Consider the following 25,905-nt stretch of genomic DNA (forward strand, 5'->3'; position numbering starts at 1 on the left):
TAGTGCTGTGTACTGAAAGTGAGCTTATTTCAACGTGTTGTAAAAAATGCAACAGTGCGACACTGCTCAAGCAAATACTTTTTGAAACTACTAGGAATATTGGAATATGACACTTGTCGATTCTGTAGAAGTGACAAGGAAGATTCAGAGCATTTATTGTGTAACTGTGATGCTCTTTCCCATAAAAAGTGCATATATTTTAATAATGGTCTAATACAACCATCAAACGTGTGGATGACATCTCCTAGCAAGGTTATACATTTTATTTGATCTGTAATACCTTACTGGGATAATGCCTAAAAGAGCACCTTGAGCAATGTAACTTAATCACAAATAAATAATAAACAAACAAATAAAGAATTCCTGGAAATATCCCAGAAGGAACTGCACAATGAATAGCTTCCTTAAAAGTAAAAAGATTTGGAATACTAACTCGGGTGATCAATAATGATTTCTACACTAAAATACCAGCAGAGAGCTCAAAGGCAATAGGACAGATGAAGTACTAGATTTGTAGTAATGGACTGAATTTTAGTATGGCGAGAAGGTCAATTCTCCGTTTCTGCAATAAAATGGTGCAAAAAGCGTGGGTATTATGATTCCTTGCCTAGTTTGATGATGTTTGAGCAAAACTTTGGGCAACAGTGTTGCAACATAGTTATCCAAAGTTTTGCTCAAACAGCATCAAATTAGGCAAGGAATCATAATACCCACGCTTTTTGTACCATTTCATTGCAGAAACGGAGAATTGACCTTCTCACCATACTAAAGTTCAGCTCATTACTACAAATCTAGTACTACACCGAACGTGCCCCATAGGACACAACCTGTGAAGTACTAGAATTGAAGTAATGAGCAAAATTTTAGTCTAGTGAGAAGGTGAATTCTCCATTTCTGCAATGTAATAGTAGAAAAAAGCGATGGTATTATTATTCCTTGCTTAATTTGATGCTATTTTTGAGCAAAACTTTGGGTAACTGTGTTGTTTAAGTTGCAAGAAATGGAGAAAAGAACAACACACTTACCCAAAGTTTCGCCCAAACAGCATCAAATTAGGCAAAGAATTATAATACCCACGTTTTTTTAACCATTTCATAGCAGAAATTGACCTTCTCACCATACAAAAAATCAGCTCATTACTTCAATTCTAATACTTCACCGATTATGTTCTATTCTAGAAAGTACTCCAATAGGAATCTCAGAAGTAGCTTCTAGAGGAATGCCAGAAAATATTTCTGGAAGCACCCAAAAATACACAGAAAGAAATTCTGAAAACTACACTTGATGTAAATATTAAAACGTTTAAATTTCCATGTCATTTCATTCGCTTTTACATGAAAGAATTTTTTTTACTTATTCGTTTATTTGGAAGGCTCGGGCGCCACATGAGCATAACTGAGCCGAAATCTTTTGTTTTTACATTGATTTTACATTTTACAATTCATTACTACCTTAATACTATGTTAGTTTGGCAAGCCGAAGTACTCGCGATTGTTTCGAGGTTAAGGATTGAGAAAGAAAAGAAAAAAAATTGGGAAGGAGGGATTTATGAGTTTAAAACTAAATTATTTGCTAACTTATACTAAAAACATTGATGGGACGAATTCTCCATATCTGTAATGGAACCAAAAAGAAAGGACTTTATCGGTAAACAACGACAAGAAGAGGACAAACGGAAGGGGAGCGACGACAGACAGGGGCAAACAACAAACCCAAAAGGCGGACAACGAAAACAAGGAACGTACTACATCAAACTCTGACATCAACACGTTTCAAAAACTGGTAAATCAGGTTCATGTATTCCAAATCAAGTCCTGCCAACACTTCTCTAACGGGTTTCTGTTGTTTTCCTCGGATCCGGAGAATTTCATGCAGCTCAGATCTGACCTCACGATACTCATTGCATCCCCACATGACATATTCGATATCCTGGTAAGCCACGCCACAGACACAGAGATTGCTTTCTGAGAGCCCAATACGGAAGGTATGTGCGTTCAACAAATAGTGGGTGGACATTAGCCGACACATTACACGAACGAAATCGCGGCCTAAATCCAACCCTTTGAACCATGGCTTCTTCGACACCTGTGGAATGATGGAGTGCAACCATCTACCCATCTCTCCATCTCTCCATTTGTGTTGCCAGCTGATCAAGGTCTCCTGACGGGCCAATGCAAAAAAATCGTCAAAGGCGATTTGACGCTCGTAAATATCGCCTTCGCTAGCGCCCACCTTAGCCAGTGAGTCCGCTTTCTTATTGCCCGGAATCGAGCAATATGAAGGGACCCAAGCTATGGTGATGGTGTATGGGCGTTTGGTCAAAGCACTCAATACTTGGCGTATTCCATTCAGGAAGTACGCTGAGTGCTTCATCCGTTTCATTGACCGAACAGCCTCCAGAGAACTTAGACTGTCGGTAAAAATGAAGTAGTGCTCAGGTGGAAGAGTGTGAATAGACTCTAAGGTGTAGTATATAGCCTCTAGCTCAGCTACGTAAACAGAACAGGGCTTTTGAAGCATGAGGGTGGCGCTATGAAATTCGTTGTAGACACCGAATCCAGTCGAATCATCGGTTTTTGAACCATCTGTGAAGAACTGTCTGTCCCCGCTAACATGCCCGAACTTACTTGCAAAAATCTGTAGAATACTTACGGAACGAAAAGATTCCGGAATACCGGTGATCTCATCCTTCATAGAGAGATCAAAATCAACTGTCGAAGTCTGAGAAGTTGTCACGATTGGTGTTAACCGGAAATGGGCTTACCTCCAGCGTCATGTACCAGTAGTACACACTCATAAAACGAGTTTGAGGATTCTGTTCGAGCAGCTTTTCAAAATTTTCTATGACCAATGGATTCACAACCTCGCATCGGATGAGGAACCGGAACGACAACTCCGCAAAGCTGTCTGTCAGAGGCTGAACACCAGCAAGTACCTCTAAAATCATTGTGTGAGTCTAGTTCATGCAACCTAACGCGATCCGAAGGCAACGGTACTGAACTCATTGAAGCTTCAGCAAGTGTGTTTTCGCCGCGGATTGAAAACAAAAACTACCGTATTCTAAAACCGACAGAATGGTTGTTTGGTACAGCCTGATCAGATCTTCCGGGTGTGCTCCCCATTATGTTCCGGTAATAGTTCGCATAAAGTTGATTCGCTTTTGGCACTTCTTTATCAGATACACAATATGCTTCTCCCAAGAGCATTTGGAGTCGAACCAGACGCCGAGATATTGAGAAGACACGCTATGAGTGATTGCCTTACCCATCAGAACGAGCGGAAACTTAGCCGGTTTATGATTTTTTTGAAAAGACAACCATCTCAGTTTTCTCCGGAGAGAACTCGATACCCAGCTTGAGAGCCCAAGTAGACAAATTGTCCAAAGTATCCTGTAGTGGTCCTTGCAGATCAACTGCTATTGATCCCGTTACATATACAACACAGTCACCCATGCAATTTCCCATGAGACAATCATCTATGCTCTAACATAAAAGTTGTAAAGAAGTGGGCTTAGACATGAACCCTGGGGGAGACCCATGTAGCTAATTCGTGAAACTGTCAAGTCGCCATGAGCAAAACTCATCTGCTTCTCAAACAGCAAATTATACAAAAAGTTGTTCATAATTGGTGAAAGGCCACTTCCGTGTAGTTTGTCGGAGAGAACATCGACACAAACTGAATCAAAAGCTCCCTTAATATCCAAAAACACTCAGCCCATTTGCTGCTTTTGAGCAAAGGCAAGCTGAATTTCTGAAGTAAGTAACGCAAGACAGTCGTTCGTCCCTTTGCCTCTGCGGAAACCAAATTGTGTATCTGACAACATGCCCCTCGATTCAACCCATTTGTCCAGCCGAAAGAGAATCATCTTCTCCAACAACTTCCGTAGGCAAGACAACATCGCGATTGGACGGTACGAATTATGATCTGACGCGGGTTTCCCGGGTTTTTGAACAGCTATCACCCTCACTTGTCTCCAATCATCCGGAACGATGTTGTTATCCAGGAACTGATTGAACAAGTTCAACAAGCGCCTCTTAGCGACATCGGGGAGGTTTTCAAGCAAGTTAAAATTGATTCGATCCATTCCTGGAGCGGAATTATTACATGAAAGAAGAGCAAGTGAGAATTCAACCATCGAGGCCGTTTTCGATCCATGTCGTCCCTATCCTTGGAAACATCACGAATTATTCGCTCCACGGGTACGGAATCTGGACAAACTTTTTTTGTGAACTTGAGGATCCATCGAAAAAAAAGAATTTAGGGTAGGTGTACCAGTTATCGCCATAGTGGTTCCCTATTTGGCCATAGTGGGAATTTAGAAAGTTTTGAAGCTTTGCCCTATTATGAAAGTTTTAGTAGCAATAATTTAATAGTATCTTGTCATTAAAACTCTTGAAAGGATGCAAAATTTTGAAATATCTCATATAACCACTATGGCCAAATAGGGAACCACTATGGCGATAACTGGAACACTCAGCCTATTACATGCAAAGGTGTAAGCAAGCTCCATACTGCAGGTAACCTGTGATTTTGTTGCTAGTTGCTCGCGAACAAAAGCTCACGCATGTTTGTTATGCTTCGTATTCATGAATTAAGCGGGTGCGAATCAGCTCACTCACTCACGGAACCCTAGTTTGTTTTTTATGTAAACTCACGAGTTGCTACGCGGTGAGAACATTCACTTCTCTTACTGCGACTAATGTTTCAATAGGGGTACTCACTAAACAGATTAAATTGCCGCGTTAGCCATGATTTTCTGCTTATTTGAAATGTTTCATGATTTTGCGAATGAAATAATCAAAGATTGCCTTGGTGATCGCGACGTTTAATCAGTTTAATCAGTTTACGCTGTTAAGTGAATCCCCCTAATGTAATTTAGATCAAAAGAGTACAGGTTAGCGTAACTTTAACTATGGTCTGGGACCATTTTGGCAATGGGGGAGGGGCTATTTTGGGCACTTGCTGCTATAACTCAATCAATTTCAAACCAACTGACATGAATTTTTGGGCTTAGGGACAAAACGTCGAAAGACAAAACGTCGAATGCCAAAACGTCGAATGCCAAAAGGTCGAATGCCAAAACGTCGAAAGAGACAAAACGTCGAAAGGACAAAACGTCGAAAACGTCGAACACAAGTAATCTAAGCAAATAGTGAGTTCTTTATTCTTTTAAAGGATACTCATTCTTTCACTTGTATCTGCCAACTAGTTCAGAGGGAAACCTTCCTGAGGCTCCCTGAAAAAAACACCTCAGGGTCGGCATGTTCCTTGACCAGTTCTTCGTGCGTAGGGAATATTCGCACTGTCATATATAAAAAACTCACATCACGTCACGTTGAATGTAAAATTATTTATTGCCGAACTTTTCCGGCTTTTCTTCTCTTACTTCTTTGAGGCCCCTTCTACTGGCACCCAGTGTTGCATTTGAACTAAACGCGAGCCAAAAAGGAACTGAGAGCTTGGATGTGTCATCAAATCTTATGTGCGTCCTGACCAAGGTGCTGCCCTAGGACTTTGTGACGCATCTGCATACATGCGTTGTTGCGCGAATATAAGCGCCACAATGAAATGGGACATTTTGGCATCGGGCATTAAGATTCTGCACTGAAATCCGGATTTTCCGGTAATCCACGGTGACCGAACTGGTTCCCCCTCTCAATAGAGGGTGGACTTTCTGAATCGAATCTACGAAGATTGTTAGAATTTGTGAAAAAATGGCAGACACATGACCATTTAAGTTCACCAGGTATCAGGGTGCCATGTTTTTGCGGGTGCAGTTCTTGATCAAATTTTGAACTGAACAATGTTCAAATATGTTTGATCGCAGCGTGCCGTTTTTGAACTACAACGCAAATTGATTGCGTTCATGTGCAACACTGCGAGTGGCACACTGTCATAAATTTCCTTCCACAATTTTTCTGCATTACGTCACAGCTTCCTTCAGGGTAGCTTCGATGGTAGCCTCTAGCTATCGTCTGTCGCATCTCTGACACCTTTAGGGTGTGATGGCGATCATCGGGTACATTGTTGCTTCAAGTGCGTCTGGTTTGGTTTTCGGCACGACTTGCCGGTACTTTCCATCCCAACGTAAGGGGTGGGAGGGAATGTCTTCCTCATTCAGAACCGGAGTTCTACTTGAAATAGCGGGGTTTTGACTAGCTGTCCTTCTCCGCAATTCATCCGGTATTCACAGAATATAGTACTAGTACAACAATGCTAAGCATCCTCGCAATAATCTTTACTCAGCTAGTGGGTTCAACTGAAGCATTATAGAGTTCAGCGTTCGGGCAGTGACCCCAGATAACGAAACAATGTTCGTGTGTTGCATCTTGGTGGATCTACCGTATCACCATCCCTCTCAGGGTACCAACAGGTTCGATTTAAATTCACACAAAATTTCAAAAAAGAAAATCCACGTTGAACTATGAACACATACACACTTTTCGACGTTTTGTCCTTTCGACGTTTTGTCCCTTCGACGTTTTGTCCTTTCGACGTTTTGGCATTCGACGTTCTGGCATTCGACGTTTTGGCATTCGACGTTTTGTCACCCATTCGAATTTTTGTACATGGCGAGCTACTATGCGTATCTCATCGTGTTCCAAAAATCAAGTCCATTTGTTCAAAATTGACTGAGTTACAGCAGCAATTGCCCAAAATAGGTGCCCCTGCTCAAATGGTCTCAGACCCTTCATGAAAATGTTTTACGCTCACTTAGAATTGCTTCTGATAAGCCTTGAGCATTGAAGCAAAACAAATGGTGAAAAGAGGCAAAACATGACATCTTCAGTCTGCACAAGTTTCAACTAGCCTTACAAATTATTTATACTACCTACCAGTAATAGTATGGAATGTCAAAAGTAACCTTTATTTATTTAAAAGCCATGACGAAACTCGATTTGTAGTAGTTCTTCATGTTGAATACGATAAAATGGGGCATTGTCGTAATATTGCCGAATACCCAAAATGGAGCACAATGAGGAATCACAATTTGATTTCTTGTAATTTTTTGAATAGTTATAGGCTTAGAACGACATACAAGCTAACAAGTTATTTAAGTTTCGATAATCGTTCCGTTTATTTATCTGTGGCTCAATTTTAAGAAACGCTAGTTTCTGAAAAGTAACTGAAAATTACAAATTCAGCTGCCTGAATGAGGTGTTATGTATGTGTTTTTTTTTACGTAGAATATCCATCTATTCAGTGTAGTTGTTCATTTTATTCAGTAGTATATTGAGGATATGGGGTCTTGTATTATTTGGGCAGGTGTACATATTTTGGACACTTGCCGCTATAACTAAGTCAATTTCAAACCAATTGACTAGAAATTTTGTATAGAGTTAGGCACGTACAGCATCTAACTCTGTACAAAAACTCAAATCAATCGGTTTGAAATTGACTTAATTATAGCGGAAAGTGCCCAAAATAAGTACACCTGCCCAAATGATACTAGACCCTACCTAAGCGACTTATTTAGGGGCTGTCCATAAACCACGTGGTCATTTTTTTGGGACTTTTCAACCAACCCCCCCCCGCGTGGTCTTTGGTCCATACAACATTTTTTATTTGTCCATACAAAATGGTCATTGGCCGAACCCCCCCCCCCAAATGACCACGTGGTTTATGGACAGCCCCTTATTGAAAAGTTGAGAATGACTAATCTAAACCATGACCATCGGCATATTTTTTATCTGTATTAACGATATTTTTAGCCCTAGGCTAGTTCATCCGGGACCCACGATTTACTTCCCTTCCGAATAAAAAACTCACATTTTGCCAGGTCCTCGGCGGGATAGTCAAGTGTTCTAACCATCACACCAGGTCCGAACCTAATCGGCATATGCCCACTCCCGACTGTAGTCAACTGCATCACATACTCCTCTCTAAAAAACCTTCAACTAAAATCTGTTCCACGAATCTACCCTATTATTGGTATCACCCCGTCACAAGCCATCTCGATACATAATTCATCTTCATCAACCAGATCACTCACCGTCAACTAAACCGCCGACCGCATCATTCAGATACCTACCTGCCTGGACCAGCGAAAGAGCGGTGGAAAGGTTACAAACCAGGGAGGGGGGTTCCTTTGCCAGCAACAGCAGCAGTGTCTGCGCTTCCGTCAATATCCATATCACGTGCCATTTTTGACTTTAACAATAAACATTACAAAATTGGCATCACAATCATCGACCGTCTCTTTATTTTTATTCAATTAGACCTCTCCAACGGCTTCGCTGGTATCGATATCGGTTGACAGAGAAACCAGTACCTATAGGTACTGAGTGCAAGCGCAGGGAAGCCACGGATCCGTGACCGTGTCCCAACGCGCGGTGGTGGTTGATGCTACAGTTTGATCGTGTTTTCGCAGCACTTTTTCCTTGTCGTAGGACGTTTCGTCGTTCCGTTCTCGGTTCACGTTTCACGTGCGCGCGCGATGACAGTATCGCTTGTCGTTTTAAGACGACGACGACGACGTTCGTCCTTGCTGATTGGATCGGGACAGTTTTCTTTCCACTTCATCGAGCGAGTGAAAGATACCTATAACATTCCTAGAGGCGTTGGGGGATTATTTCCGAACAATTTTCTCGGTTCCGAAGTTGACGGAATTTAAATTCAATTGATTGTAACCGGTGGAAAATGTTTTCATCGGAACGTGTACCTCGCCATGCTGAGGTCTAATTTTTCTCATGATACATAATCAGAATTTGATGAAGTATTAACAAGGCTGTTATAGTACAAGGATGATCGCCTTAATAGCCGTCATGAATTTGGCTCGAAGATTTAATTTAAGGTCTAACAAGATAAAATGTGCCATGTTGCACTTGGACTAATCAATCCAGGTGGAAACTCCATGTTGAAACGCTTTGACATCCATGAACACACCAGGAACACGTGTTCGATGGACAAACTAAAATTGCGAAAATAAATACACGTGTTCCTGTGGGAATCGAACCCATGACTACCAATTCCCTAGACGGGAGCCTCTTATTCCTCCAATCTACGACCCGATTCCATTACAGCACAGTAGGGTCTTGTACCATTAGGGCAGGTGTACCCATTTTGGGTACTTGTAGCTATGACTAAAGTCAGTTTCATACCAATTGATTTGAATTTTTCATAGGGTTAGCTACAGCACGTATCTCACCGTGTGCCGAAAATTAAGTTCCTAGGAATAAAATTGACTTAGTTATAGCGGCAAATGCCCAAAATAGCTACACCTGCCCAAATGGTACATGACCTTATTTCGCAATCTAAATTTCTTTCCGAACGGATTCCATCGGATCAGGGGTTTCGAGGGGATTTCAGAGGGTTTTATGAGTATTTCAGGGAGTCTCAGGGGGGATTCAGATAAAGGTTAAACGAGATTTCGGGGGTGTCCAAGGGCGTTTCAAATGGTCTCGTAGGGGTTCTTAGATATCTATTACATGTTTGTTTGTTTGTTATATGTTTCTGGGTGTTTTCAGGGGCGTGGTAGAGCGATTCAGTGGATTTCAGGACACTTCAGAGAGTGATGTTTCAGAGAGACTCAGCCGCATTTCACAACATTTGTTTATTAAAACACTGATCAGCAAGACACAGGACAACGACAAAACCCACAAAGCCACCATATGCCAATCAATAAAGTTTTGGTGAATAAATAACAAGTAACCAAAAAGGAGTTCGGTTTTGAACGACAAACACGTACCGTGAGATTTCCACACACTGACCACACGTACGTTACAGGAATACTAAATTCGCGAAGACAAATCAAGCCATTCAAGTGACCGCAATTATCTCTTGCCGTTATTTAATCAAGCAATTAAAATTGATCAAAATCGACCGAACGACAAATTCCGCCAACTTTGGCCAGAGAGACCCAAATCCCGAAACGGTTTGCTCTCTATAACCCCCCTATACAGCTGCTATAGATATGGACCGAACTTGCCAAGATCACCGCGGCGCGGCGGCGCAACGGTGTCAAATGCCGATCACGCCATCATTGGCAACTGTCTCCGTCGTCGACGTGTCTCGGCGGATTCCGATTACCATTTTCACCGCACACCGTGCGTGCATGGTCCCGTCGCGTCGTCTAGCCGCGCAGCATGGTCGTCGTCATCGTCGGCGGGAGAGATTAATTGCATCTAAAACGGGACACAGTGCCGTTGTCGGTCGCCGTCACGCGGATTGCCGTAACCGATCATCGACAAAGGGATTGTTTACATTTTCACACCTGGTTGATGACCAAAATTAAGGCCGCCCTCTCTCGGTGCGAGGTGTGGCTGGTGCTGCTGCTGGTTGTTCTCGCTGTGATGCGAGTGATGTAGAGCGAATATTGATGAGGTTAGCTCGGTTGATTGGGGGTTTATGAGAGATGTTTGGAAAAAAGAGGATCGGGGTTCTTCAGGTGAGTGTACGCACAGCTCTGTTACCATTTTGAGATGTAATAATGTCCATGTCATTAGTAGACAAATTTCTCATATCTCTATGTGGTCGATATGAAAATAAGTGCCCATATAACCGAAGCGGTAAACGCACGGGTATTCAGATGCACTTTGTTGATGATGACGGGAAAGATTCTAGTTCGGTACAAGGACTTTTCGTTGAAAAAATCTCCTTGACTACTTTGGTCACGCTATATGCGAAACGAATGCAAAAATGGTCATTATTCAATAACTGCGGAAGTGCTCATTGAACACTTGCTGAGAAGCCGGCCTTGTCCCAGTTGGGACGTTACGCCAAGGAGAAGAAGAAATACTCCTTTCCATATCGGGGGTATCATCATTGTTGAACGCCCTTAAAGTTCCAAGGTATCCCAATTTTTCCACTTTGATACCTTGTTGGCTACAAAGTAACTTTACGTTGGTGAACGAGCACGAAGTCGCCGACTTATATCTGATTTCCTGCTGAATATTGTTCTATCTATTTCTTCTTCCGACATTCGCACTACGGGTCCAGCCCACTGAAGTCTGCCGTATTTTATATGTTTCACATTATTTCCATCTTTGTACACTTGGTACAACTCGTGGTTTATGCGTTTGTGCCACACTCCATTTTCTTGTTTCCCACCGTAGTTATTCGTAAAATCAGCGTCTTATATAAAGCAATTTTCGTTTGCGTTTGCAAGTTACGGAACATAAGCTGATTACGCAATCCGTAAAAGATTTTATTCGCAGCTGCAAAACGCCTTTTCACTTTACGGGAAACGTCATTGTCACATGTCACAAGTGTTCCAAGAAATCAAATTCTTCAACAACTTCAACAAATACATACCCAACAATCACTACCTCAGCACAAACACCACTAAGCTTGCCCCTATCTCTACTCGTTATCATGTACATATTCGTCTTGGAAGAGTTAATCGTCAAGCCAGGTCAAGCCTATCCTCACTGTGTCTCTCTTCAGAGGAGCATAAGCTTCCTCCACTGCCCTACGATCAATGCCGGTGAGATCAATATCGTCCGCAAAGCCGTCCGATTACCGTGAAGTTAACTTCACGTTCTGCCTCATCGCCGCCGCTGTAGTAGATGTGGTACTTGAATGAAGTGTTGGCGATGAGATCCATCGCTCGGATTCGCGTCCTCCAGTTTTGGGCCAGTGTATCTCCTGGATAGTTGCCACATTAACACCGGCACCGGCACGTGCGGGTTCATGCAAAGTTCCCACGTTCCAAGATCCAACTTTCCAATCGTTATCCTTAAATCGTTGCTGGGTCTGATACCGTTGAATCAATAATCTACTATTGCTTTTCTTGATGTTTCAAGGTTTTCAGCAGACTACCTAACCGGGCCGCGCTGCCTACATTGCGTTGAAGGGGCTGCCTTATTAGGGGGAGCGGTACATTTGGCATAAAGTCATTTGGCATAACGCCGTTTGACATAAGGTCATTTGGCATAAAGACATTTGGCATAACGGTCATTTGGCATAACGGACATTTGGCATAATCGAAATGCACCCTTCTTTGTTATGCCAAGTGTCCATTATGCTAAATGACCGTTATGCCAAATGTCCGTTATGCCAAATGACCGTTATGCCAAATGCCCGTTATGCCAAATGTCTTTATGCCAAATGACTTTATGGCAAATGACACAGACCCCTAATAAGGTATAGCAGACGCGATACAGCATTTCATACTCAACCGCTGGATTCCAGAACTTAGTTGTCATAAGGTTCAAATTCTAATCTCATCTATCTACATCATCTTCCCCTAAACCGCACATATAACTTAGGGGCTGTCCATAAACCACGTGGTCATTTTTTTGGGCCTTTCCACCCCCCCGCGTGGTCATTTGTCCATACAAAAATTTTAATTTGTCCATACAAAATGGTCATTGGCCGATTATGCGTTGATTAATATCTAAATTAATAGTGTATGCAAAATATTGCGTTTCATCAAACCAAACTAGATAGTTTTAGGCATTTTATGTTAGGTACAATATGTGCCAAAAAGCCAGATGCAACATTCAACAAGCATCAAAATATCCTTAAGATGATCGTGATTTAAATGCGAGTAGCATTCAAGCTGCATCTGAATCATCGTCACTGCTTCTATAAGTTAGCTGGGTGCTTCTCAGCATTCTCAGATAATGAAAATCATAGCATATTTTTTACCATTCAAGCCTATATTATCCACCCGCCCAAGTCCCGTGCACTTGCACCCATCTGATGCAAGGACAAGTGGAACCCCTTATGCCAGTGATTACACTGGCAGCATAAACAGAAAGCCCACTTTTCGGACCGACCCACCATCCCTCCCTAATCGAAGACCAGCCAGCAGCAGTGCAGTCATATGATGCTGGCTGGGTGCTAATGATTGATAGCCCTTCTGCCCCTTCTGTCGCTCTCTGTAACATTGAAAGAGCACCATCGGAAAGTGATACCCTTCCAAAATCCCTCTAGCTCTCGGAGAAGAGAAGAAAAAAAACTGCTGAATTTCGAAATGCATCACAGTCTGCCACACGGTCCTAGTTGCAAACCTGTTCCATTGCCGCCTGGCCCAGTTGGAAGGTACATATCAACTCAATTACGGCTCCTTTGTAAATATTTTATTATTTTTATACTGTTTTTATTTATTAATAACTTCTGGTTGTATTCCTCTCGCGTTCGCGTTGGCTAACGTATGAAAGTCAGAACACTCAAAAAAATGTTAGTTTCACTTTGAAATTTCCCATAATTTTCAAAATTGAAACACTGACTGTATTATAGTCGTCAAAAATGTAAATTCACATTGACCTATTAATTTACGTCTCTATCAGCATTTGTTTTTGGTTTAAATTTGAAAGTTTTGATTTTTTCTTGCTGAGTATCAAAAATAAATCATTGGATTTTGAATGAATACAAGGCCTTTATAAACATAATTGTTCAAGCAAGAACTCTTACTATCATGTACACTATCATTATATATCATGTGATTCAACATGATTCAGAATGATTAAACGACACATAACACATAATACGAAGTTTACATGAATGAAGTTCTAAGTGAATTTACATGATGAAATTTACATGACATGTAAATTTTACTCTTTTTCTCTGTTCCTGTGTCAGTGAGATAACATGACACGTTACACAAATTTGCATGCCGTGCCCTGTAAATTTACATAGTCTCGTGTTTCTTTTTATTTATCGGTGAAAAAAATAAATAAAAAACACAATAAAAACTATGATTTTTTTTTTCACAGTGTCGACAAGCAGCATCCCTCACTATCGTTGTTGGCGGCTACCCGCTGAGTGTCTATTTAATATGTGATTTGGCCGGAGGCAAACATCTGTTGGGATTTTCGGTTGATTCGTGGTCCTACCTAGTTTCCTCTTGTTCGGAGGCTGCCTTTGCCATCCGAGAGAGGAAAAGAAAAGTGAAACTAAATCCTGACCACATATGCACAGTAACCAAACCGAACCGAACCGAGAGGAGAGCGCGCGTTTTCGCCATTCAGGATCGCAACTTCACTGCCTACTGTTACGGAGGGTTATAACAGAAAGCAAACACATTGTCCTATTATTACGCGGAGGTTTTTTTTTTCTCGGGTGCACTCACTCACCATCACAGGGTGAAGTGTTTGCTCAACGATACTCGAGCTGGTTTGTAGTGCCGCGCCACCCGCCGCGAGCTAATGGTTACGGGTGATACGTATTTGTTATGAATAGGGAAAATAATTAGTTTATCACTTGTTCGAGTGGGTGCTGCGTGCGCTGACTGGGCTCTCTATACCTACATAGTTACGTCGAGCTACGGCTGCTGGGAGTGATGCGCAAATTGTTCCAACAACGTTTAGCATTTAGACGCCACGTATCGGATTTCTAGAACAGATGAGCATGTGTGGTTGAGGTCGGTTTTTACGTTGAGTGGATTCAATGCTTCTGCCTAATTTTACGAGTTTTTTTTGGTGAGATGAAGTGCATCGGATAATCTGTCGTTAAGGATGGATGACACCGAGGATAGTCGAGAGCTCATCTGCCGCAAAATTATGGGAATGCGCGGATGAGATGATGGAAGATTTTTCTCATTAGAATCTGAATTCGGGCAGAAGATTCGAATTTCATGCGTGATTCTATTGTAAAACGTCGGATTTTAATTAACAAAGAAGGTAAATTAGTTTGGAGCAATTTATTTACGACATTTTTGGCAATTTTACTGAAATTCAAACAGTATAGAGCTAGTGGAGCGGTTAGAACACTTGACTATCACGCCCGAGGACCTGGGATCGAATCCCACTCCCGACATACTCACAAAATGTGGGTTCTTCCTTCGGAAGGGAAGTAAAGTGTGGGTCCCGAGATGAACTAGCCTAGGGTTAAAAATCTCGTTAATAAAGACAAAAAAAAACAGTTTAGAGCTAGACCTATACTGCCGTTCTACGCATAATCGGAATTCTCATATAACATGGAGCAATTACGCGTAGAACGACAGAATATTTGCCTTGATAATTGTATTGCTCTAAGTCTAAGATAAAGATCAGATGTTATTAGCTTCATGTAAGAGAAACAATCCTATAAGTAAGAAGAGAATCAAACAATCTGAGCCCAAGTTTATATGAATTAAATTCCTAAACTAACCTTAACTATTCAACTAAATACCAATTCGCAACAAAATTTCTTTCAAAAAGGTCAATTTCAGAAAACACCCTTGTATAAAACAGATCCAACATTGTTGGGCTAAAAATCAGGAACAAATGTTTTTTATGTTGAAAAATTTATTGATTTCATCATTTCATATAAAAGCACATCTTTTTCTGTTTTTTTTCATATTTTTAGAACTTTTTTTCGATTTCTGAAACTAGTTTCAAACAGATTTTCAGAGTTCACCAGAGTTACTCTCTGTCCTCTTTTAGCAGGACATCCCAAGTAACACAACATGCTCTATAAGAGTTTAGATTTCACTATTCATACATAACGTAGTGTATTTTTCTTGTATTATTTACTTAATTTTGAACACTTGTATAATCAAAACAGCGCAAAAAATGGCGGCTTATAAAACATCTTACATGTGATATAAGATGTATCTCAACACATTAATATCGCAAAAAAATATGATATAGGACATATCATCCAACTCCCAAAAATGTTTTAATACATTTATCAGCAATATCACTTGCAAAATACACATATAGAACAATTACATACACGAGTTCTTATAACACATTTTGGTAGTAATATAACTTGTAAAAAACATTTATACTACATATCATTTGCACAGGTTCGAATTGAGCTATTCAAATGTTATATAACTAATAGAAAGCCTTTATGCTACAAAAATAAATATGTCCAACAGTATATCTGGCATAAGAAATTGACAGAACACAGAAAAACAAAATAAATTTTGTTATAAACATATTTGGCTTGTTCAACCACATGAACATGGAATTTGGAAAATGGTATGGGGTCAATTATTTGTGAATTATTTGGAAAGCCAATTAAGTCACGGTTTATGCTCAATAATGGTAGCGCTATTTTACATGCAATTCAAAAATTATGGTGAAACATTCGATTTTGCTCATCCAGATTTCAAGCGCTCTAGGTTCAATTAGAAATGCCAACCATAACCATTAAAAATAAGCCATCCAAATTGTGCTGTTCTATCAGTTTATTGACTCCACATGTAGATTCAATATGGCTGATTTTCTATCATACTCACAGTGCCGTACAAAACATGTAAACAACTATGCAAATCTTAATAATAATGGTTTTTCAGCCTAAAATGTACCACTGTTTTGGGCACACGTGGAGATAAGAGTAATGTAAAATTTATAAATAGTTTTGTTTGAAGAATTTATAATGATTTGAAGGTAAAAACATGTGCAATTGATTTCCATATTTTTATTTGTGCATGTATATTTTTGACAGGTACTGTAATTTGGATGGTTTGCTATGGCAGAGACGCTATATATGAAGATCTTGCGTTAAAAATACGTTTATAATACATAATCAAAACAATTATACAACAAACGTTTTATTAAGCTATAATTATGTTTCGCGGTCAAAATTTAAACTCCGAAATAACTGCACTACAACTAAGTTTCAGCATACCTAGTTGAATCTGTCAAAATGTAAACGTAAACATTGCATTGTAATTGTTCCCTTCACTCTGCTGTTGGTGCAGATTCTGATACGTTTTTGTTCAATATCTGACCACTAGTTTTTGGAAGTTTGAGATTTAGATTATTCGCAATCTGATTTGGAATAACATCAGCTGCTGTCGAGAGGACTTAGGATGGTGCTTGGTGATAAGCTAAACGGTGTGTGAGCAGCCACTATTCAAATTGCGAGTTGCGTCCTAAAATTCAATAACAACTTGTTCAGATAAAACTTTTCTCGAGACCTTGTGTAAACTAGACAGCTTTCGTAAATCTTTCTCGACATCATCGTCATCGTCGGAGATCTTTCAGACCATTTCCGACCAAAATATGGTTCATGAAGCTTTAATCTGTGTTGAATTTTGCAGTTTGGAAAACTCGGCAAACCCAAATGAGCTGCTGTTGTAAAATAATAACATTGTGGCTTTCATTAGTGAGTTGCATGATGCTCCAGTATTGTTATATATTAGTAAAATATACTTGGTGTGATCTGTGATATTTTTTTTGCTGTTTGTAATCGGCTGACATTATAAAAGCCTAATAATAACATAATGTGCTTCCTGATACACTTATATTACAGTTATAAAACATCTTTTGAAGCTTTAATTTTGAAAGATGTTTTCTGTGTTACTTGGGATGTCCTGATTTCGAACTAATTGTGGCTAAATTTTCTTAATAACCTTAATTCAGATCATTTCTCGATTTTGATCAAATATATGAAATGTCCTGATTTTCAGTAGGGGAGACTGGGGAGACTTGATCCCTTTTTCTTGATTTGCCTGTAACATTAAGAAAAAACACAAAACTAGATCCATTTTTCGTGCAGAATGGCAGGTAAACATCTATTGCAAGTTTATACACAACAGAAGAACTTTAAATTATTGTTAAAGTTTTCAAAACTGTTTTTAAATTATTGTTAAAGTTGCCAAAACTGTTTTATGGAGGCATGTCTTATGATGTATTTTTCAAAAAATGGGTCACAATTGATCCTCTTTTGAGCACATGGTTAATTTAAAGGGAAAATAACTCCAGAAGCTTCCTGTTCATTTTCCTTTCAAGTTTTCTTATATTTTTGATGAATATGGTGTATTTGAAATTATAAGATTTCCTTAAATTGTTAAGGATATGCCTTATTTTGAAAATGAGGAGACTTGATCCCCTTTTAATGATGTGTAATAAAATAATAATTATCTGACACGTTTTATCATTGAATATACTAGAGTTCCGAGTAAATAGAGGCTTCCAAATAGAATTTTATTTTTCACATGTATAATATGTGTGTAATCCTCGAAGGATCAAGTCTCCCCATTTCACTGTTGTATATATACTAAGCTACAATAATTGAAATATTTATATAACAACCTTATTTGGATAAATACGTTTGATAATATTTTATTTATACTATGTGCAGTGAAATTTTGACACCATTTGGTTCAATTTTCACAAAGTTATTGAGATTTTTTGGAATCGCCTAAAAGATTTCTGGAGGACTGAAAACAAACCATCAGCCATTAAAAATAATGCAATACACAATTAAAATCAATTGTAGCCAAAACATTGTCGTCTGTCCAGATGTTGTTTTGGAAAAAAATATGCTAGAAGAAAACTATTTTTGATTTCGAGAAAATATGGGGGGAACAAGTCTCCCCAGGGATCAAGTCTCCTCAGTCTCCCCTACTATACATATTGTACATTTGACAGCAACACAACTGCTAGACCGCCTCAAACTTCAAATTTAGTATTCAACTAAAGGTGCATGTTTCATGGGCGTAGCCAGAGGGGCAGGGGGTGTGATCTTTCAGGGATTTCTTCAGAAACTGTGCGCGGGATTTCAAAAGAAGTTCCACCATGAACTCTTTTTAGGATTTTTCCAAGAATTCCTTCTGAGATTTCTACAGTACTTCCCCCTGGGATTTATTCAGAAAATTCTCTTGAGATTCCTTCAGGAATTCCTCCTGGGATTCCTTCCAGGATTCCTCCAGGAATTCGTTTAGTAATTCATCTTAACAATCCTCCAGGAATTCATCTAGAGATTCCTCCAAAGTTCCAGGAATTTCTACAATCATGTCTCCAGGGCCTCCACCAAGAATTCCCCCAGGCATTGATCCAGGAACTCTTCCAGTCAATTAGTGTAGAATTAGCATTACGTAAAATACACATAAATAAAAACAATACTAAAAGCTAGCGGTCATTCCTCTAGGAATTCCTCAAGGCAACTCTATATAGTATATACGATTTCCTCTAGGGATTTCTCCAGGAAATTCTCTAGGCATTCCTCCAGGGATTCCTCCAGAGGTCCCTGCTGAGATCTCTCCAGAGATCCCGCCAGAAATTCTTCCAGAGATTGTGCCAGAAATTTGTCCAAACATTCATTCAGGGATTCCTAAATGGATTCCTTAAGCGATTTCTACAGAAATTTCTCCCACAATTTCTTTAAGAATTCCTCCAGGCATTCCTTCACGGATTCGGAGAATCCCCAGAAATAGCTTCAGGGTTCCCTCTAGAAACACCTACAAGAATTTATGCAACAATTCCTTCAGATATTCCTGCAGATATTCCTACAGAAAATTCCCCAGGCGTTTCTCCAGGAGCTCCTCTAGTGATTCCTCAAGAGATTTCTTTAGGGATTTCTCCAGGGATTCCTCCAGGGATTCCTCCAGGGATTCCTCCAGGAATTCCTCTAGGCATTCCTTCAGGAATTCCTCCAAGCATTCCTCCAGAATTTCATCCAGGAATTCCACCAAGAATTCCAGTAAAGTTAGGTTAGGTGTCTTTATTAGATAGATTTGCAGCCCGATTCTGGTTCATTTCTTAAATAATTAACAAATAAACTGGAAAATTCCACCAAGACTTTCCTCAGGAATAGTTACACGAATTCCTTCAAAAATTTTTAAAACGAGTCTTCCAGCCATTTCTCCGGGAATTCCTCCAGGCATTCTTCCTGGATTTAATCCAGGAATGTCTCCAGGGATTTTTCCAGAAATTCCTTCTGGGATTCTTCTATGATGCCTCCAGGATTTTTTCCAGGGGTTCATCCACAAATTCATACAATATTTTTTCCAAGAATTCTCCAGGAATTCCTTTAGTATACCTCCTAGTATTCATCTAGTATACCTCCTAGTATTCATCTAGGCGGTCTTTCAAGATTTCTTCAGGAACTCCTTCAGGTATTCTTCCAGGATTTCTTTCAGAGATTCCTCCAGGAAATACTTCAGAGATACTACTACAGAATATTACAGAGATTCTTCCATGAATTGTTTCAGGGATTCCTTCAGGAATTTATGCAGAAGTTTATCCAGGAATTTCTCCCAAAGATTGTAACCGTTCGCCGAATTAGCTTGAATGAAACTTAAAACGCGGTGGCTTTTGCGCCACTCTCGCGTACGAGAGACCACCGGTTCATTCCAATGTTTGCCCGACTAAATTGACGACTCTTCACTCAAGGGCTTCTTCGAACGGTCGCTGACTCGATTAAATTCCCAAACGCACTAACTTTAACACACAAAAACGCGCGAACTGAAACAATAACGGAAATTTACACCAAAAAGAGACTAAAAACAGAAATAACCACAAAATCAAACAATTAGGGGTCGCTGAAGTGAATTTATTTAACGAAAATGGATGAATAGGAATTTGGAGAACAATATAAAAAAAACAATAAAAACACGGAACCAAAAAAAACAACAATTGAACTCATTACAGTGTATATTATTTTTCACAATCTGATCGTCAAATAGTTGTGTGTGTGTATGTGTGTGTGTGTGATCATGGCCATGATTAACGTACCTGCGCAGGTTTTATTCGTTGGCGTTGCTCTCTTGGCCAATCGTCGACGTCGGTGGGCTCTTCCAACTGATCGCCGAATTAAAGGTGCGGAGGAAGGGTGTCGGCGGTCCGGTACTCTGCCCGAACGTACGTCTACCGCACGCGGGTAGGCCGGATATGTTTCCTTTGCTCCGTTTGACTGCCATTCGTTGGCGGGCGAGGAAGAGCACCAGTAGAGCACGGAAAAAAATGGCATAAAGCCCCAAATAAAAAGCGTCTTGGACGCTAAGGCCCAAAGACGAACACAAAATTAAACAACATACACTAAAACAAATTCAATTTTTAATATTTACCTTTTTAACAACAACTAAACGCACAGGGAACAGAGCGTCTGCCCCTGGCGACAAAATCCAAAAATTAAGTAACTATAGAATGGAAAACAAAGACAATTTATTATAAATTCACTTCAACAGCACTACTTCACAGAACTACATTACTACAAAACACTACACACCTTAACAAAACTTAAAACTGGCAGAAGATCGCCGAAGCTCGCTTCTGTTCTCCAGCCGACTCAACTATCAAGTGATGGAGTCAAGTCGATTTCTCTAGTCAAGTAACTTTCCTGCTATTGAAGCAGTCGTCTATTGAATCTAAAAACTATTATATACAAGTGCGCCAAATTTAAATCGCACATGGCCATAACAACTATTTAGCGCCATCGAAAAAGTCCTATAAGATACGTAACATGAATCGTCATTAGCTTAGCCTAGACACAAACCTTACATGAAACGGATAATCTCTACTAATGGAAACGGTTCAAACTGAAAGTCAAATTTAACGAATCCAATTCAAATAAGATTTTACTTGAAAAGATAAAAACGTCAAAAGCTACAAATTAACTAAAATAGTAATAAATTTAAGAAACGAACTTTGAATTATAAATCTAAAATATATATAAAAAAAAACAGATTTATCCAAATTTATCCAATTGAATTCAAACTTTATTTTACTTAAAAAGATAAAAAACGTCAAAACGTTACAAGATTCCTCTATGAATTGCTCCAGTGAGTCCTCCAGGAATTTCTGGTTTACTTCAGAAACTTCTCCACGAATTTCTCCCAGGGATTGCCCCAGGTATACATCCCAGACATTTTTCCAGAGATTTCTCTAGGAGTTCCTTCAGGAAAATTCAGGAAGTCCTCCAGATATCGCTTTAGACATCCCTTCAGGGATTGCTCCAGGAATTGCTCTAGGGATTTCTACAGGAGTTCAACCAGGAAATGGATTTCTCCATGCAAAGATGCACCCAGCGATTTGTGTTGGAACTCTTTAAGACATTTTTAAAGGGATGCATACAGGACGATCGATCGATCAACAATCAAATCTGACTATACATGTCAATGGTTACTCCTCCGTGATTGATCTGAGCTGGTACCAATTGCACTGAGATCCAAATGAATAAGGGCTGGGACACTCCACTTATTCGCAAAGTGAAATTCAAGCAGCTCATACATTTTTGATCAATAACGGCGCCGGCAACGTCCTTATAGTCAGTTGGGAAGAATAAGGAACGTTAGAGTGTGTTGGTTGTTGCTACTAAAGACCGAGATCACCTCTGCATCCCCACAACCAGCACGGACTGGGGTGTTTGTTAGACGGAAAGGATGAAGGACAAGCGGCCCATTTCGCTTTGGTTGCATAACTTGTAGTCGTTATATATATACACTGGCTGTGGAAGTTGGAAGGAAAACGAATTTTTGCAATTCGTTTCTGGTCCTAGCGATGGCTATGAACATATGGATATACAAGAGTTGTATATGTAGAGAAGAGAAAGAGAGAGAAAGTGGATAGAAAGATACAAAGTAGGATGAAAGGGACGGGCCAGGGATTGAACCCATGACCTTCTGCATACGAATCAGAAACGGTAGCCACTAGCCCGTGTAAACTCTGTAAGTAATTCATACTCTACTCAACTTTGAACGCATTGATAACGATAGAACAGTAGGGACTGGACAATGTGACCTATTTTGGGCACAAGCTGCTATTGCTCAGTCAATTTTGAACCAATTGACTTGATTTTTGGAACACTACGAGATTTTTACAGTATTCCACCATGTACAAATATTCAAGTCAATCGGTATGGAGTTGACTGAGTTAACACTCAGTGCACTGCAAGTGCCCAAAATAGGTCCCCCTACCTGTTTCAGTATTTACAACTTCTCACTTCTTTCCTTCAATGTGTTAACGATCACCCATATCTTGACAAAGTTGAAAAACTACTCCAAACAACTATAACTATATGCCAATGAATCTTCATCCGCTTTGTTGTGTTTACCTCTTAATTGTCAAACTGTAGCCCCCGTGGGTACCATCCACGTGCTCACTCTTTCACTAACCACCTTTGATCTCAAACCACTATACCACAGAAGAAGCGGGTTATTAAATCCTCCCAAAGTATAGTTCCACATTCTACTGCTGTAAAACTCCAACGACTTCGAGTCGGGCGAACAGAACACCATCAACCATCCAGCCAACTGTCGTCGTTTGTGTGACGATATTTTTTACAATGCCCACGAGAACACCTCAATACTCGCTCGAAAGCACTTCAACGCCGTCGTTGGCATCGCATCGCTTACCTACCTTCGTCTAATATGTGATTATACACAGCGAACGCTCTGCAGCCGCGCGCGTGGTGTGCGCTCACTCCCGGTATTGTCCGTTGCTCGTAAAGTTTAACCACCATCATCTCCCGTCACAGAGCAGCAGTTTGCTTACATTTCGCTTCAATGTTTCCCCTTTTTTCTCTCAACCATTTCGTTTCAGATTTTTCCTTAAATTCTTCCTCAAGTGCAACCAGAACTGCTTGAAGAATGCCGGCAATCCACGGGACATGCGACGGTTTCAAGTGAGTATTAATCGCCATCTTTATGCACCTCCGCTTCTTCCCTCCGCCCGCTCCGAGTTTCCCTTCCGCATGATCATCGGTCCCTCTTTCCATATGTCCGTCCAACCACGGTTATCGTTTGCCTACTCTACTGGAGATCCAGTTAAAGAGCTCTGGAAAACGGGGTGGGGGTTAAATTACTCCCGCTTAGTGGCTGGTAATTTGTAAAATTGTTCCGTCGTTTCTTTCGACTTCTTGTTCGGAATCGTCGTCACATGGACGACGAGAAGACAGCAGGGGTACGATGAAAACCAAAGACAAGAGACATAAATTAAAAAGCCCGAATGACGACGACCACGAGAATGAACGGCTGGCCGTCAGTACGTACCGGTAAGGTTTGGAGAGTTGAAAAATGTCGAGTTAACTGTTTTTCCTTTGGAAAACCTAATAAATTTTCACTGACTGAGTGGAGAACCCAAAATAGACTACCTCAAGATCGAGGGGAGGGTAATTCTTTTTTTTTTTTTTTTTGAGGACAATCGTCGTTGATGTGTCAAAGCGCTACCGTTGGATGGAGTATGATGGCCAATGATACTGGACTTTGCTGCATCCGCGAAGCAAACAAATTGATCGGGTTTCATGAACACAGCTTCTTCGCCTGATAACTTGTTTTGCAATTTCTCATCGTAATAGGCAACAGCATTACCTCACGCAAATCTGTCAGTAAAAGGCCTACTTTCCCACACCAAATTAGCAGTGCTGTAATGGTTTATTAAAGTACTAATTTTCGTTGCATAATGAACTATTACAGCACTGTTTTCAGTTTTGATCAACTTCTTGATGCTTTCTAAACGCAAGTTTGAAAAATAGTGACAATTTCACAGTATAACCTGTTATGATCAGACTTTCTTAAACATGGCTATGGACACCAGTGTGCAGTATGATGAAAAAGTTTTGTGAAAAACTATCCTCAAGTGGCAATTTATGAGATTGCAAAAAACCTTGTACGTAACTCGGCGCAGAATTCGATTTTTACAGCACTCGTCGTTATTATCCAACTCGGCCAGCCTCGTTGGATAAATATACGGCTCGTGTTGTTAAAATCTTTATTCTGCACCTTGTTTCGTAAGAATAGAAGCATAACTACGAAACTTCTCAAGAAACTGTACAGGTGAAACACATAGCAAACTTTAACGCGAAATGAAAATACGATGTTTTGTGGAATAGCTGTAGAACACGTTAAGCCACGCAACACTAAATTGCTTGAGACCTATGCCTATAGTCATAATACCCTGTTGATGTGTAACTAATAAATAAATACTTGCTTACTTACTTATTGGGCTATAATTCGCTCCGTTGAATCTACGTCGAATGAAGCATCATTCTCCATTGGATTCGACTTTGAGACAATCGGTTCCGCATTCCTCTGGGACGTTGAGTGTTCTTAGGTTTTCTTCAACCGCAAACAGCCATCTTTTGCGTGGCCTACCTCATGGTGGCGCCAGCCTCTTCTTAATTTTCTACTAAATGCGCCTGCCTTACTTTCGGCATCCTTACGATGTGACCGGCCCAACTCAGCCTGCCGTGTTTCATTAGCTGGATAAAATCCTTCTCTTTATACACTTGGTATATCGCCAATACTGCTAGATGCCGTTTGCTTTTTTTACTACCAAGTATTATTTGCGTTCTTCGATTAACTTGCTTTAACGCACAAGTCTCGTAGCATCCAAGGTACACAAATTCTTCCGTCATTTGACATTTTCAATCACCCAACACTACTTTGCAACGTCCAATACATGATCCAATATCACTATTAGACCCACCAGTAGTGATCATGTACTTCATCTTGCTGTGCGTTCTCGGTATTTGGCACACCCTGGTGTGTTTTAATTTTTGTAAAGTGGACATACACAATTCACACCAATCAACTTTTTTGCACACAACGAGATACTTACAGTATCTCATCAAAAATTAAAAAAATGAAGTCAACTGTCCTGTCACGGTCGCCATGTCGTAAGAAATCGGCTGTGATTTCTGGAGAAAGCTTCTAAGAGAACGTCCATAAATAACGTCACGTTCTGAGGGGGGATGGAGGTTCATTAAAATGTTACCACCCAGCAAAAATTTGAGAGGTCTAATACAAAAAGTGTGGCGTAGCTAACTTCCTACCTGATTTTGTGATCGAAATTATTTTGGGCAAGAAAAATTGATTTTAGAGGGGTAGGTTGTTCAAAGAAGTTTTTGATATATCATAGTCCTTCTTTGGAAATTATCACCAATGTGATTAATCCACCTACAAGTGAGATCGAAATTTGGTTTTATTCATAATTGAAGATAGCGTGTTTATGTTTTCTTTTAAAAGACACGGACACCGTCTTCAGCCAACCAACGGCTGTACAGACTGAACGAAACTCAACACTAGACACACACAGGTCACGATACACATTACGAGCACCAGTGGACACGAGGAATAAACATTTCTTGCGAAAAGTTTCATCGCCCGGACCAGGGATCGAACCCTCATTCCATTGCATTGTACGGTTATACGCTTGGTGGCGCTAACCCGTGGCCGTGCGGGGTTAGCGTCACATGTTCAGCTAAGTTGTAGAAAAAATCATTATACGAAAATATGGTATCATAAAACAAGGTCAGCTGGTGGTTGCCGAACAATAAGGATGAACGTAAACATCGGATGTTCAG

General features: G+C 40.2%; 1 protein-coding gene across 6 annotated transcripts in view; it reads left to right on the forward strand.

Annotated features, from left to right (window-relative positions):
• The window catches only part of LOC109621530 (transcription factor collier), a 409,396-nt gene that overhangs the window by 208,192 nt on the left and 175,299 nt on the right, over positions 1 to 25,905 (forward strand). For 2 of the 6 annotated variants that reach the window (XM_062855902.1, XM_062855899.1), the window contains exon 7: positions 23,145 to 23,226. The exons of the other annotated variants lie outside the window; for them this stretch is intronic. In XM_062855902.1, the coding sequence (XP_062711886.1) occupies positions 23,145 to 23,226 (82 nt within the window). The remainder of the gene's footprint in view (positions 1 to 23,144; positions 23,227 to 25,905) is intronic. 6 annotated transcript variants of the gene reach the window in all.

Source organism: Aedes albopictus, chromosome 3 (assembly GCF_035046485.1).
Source record: "Aedes albopictus strain Foshan chromosome 3, AalbF5, whole genome shotgun sequence".
Taxonomy (NCBI): domain Eukaryota; kingdom Metazoa; phylum Arthropoda; class Insecta; order Diptera; family Culicidae; genus Aedes; species Aedes albopictus.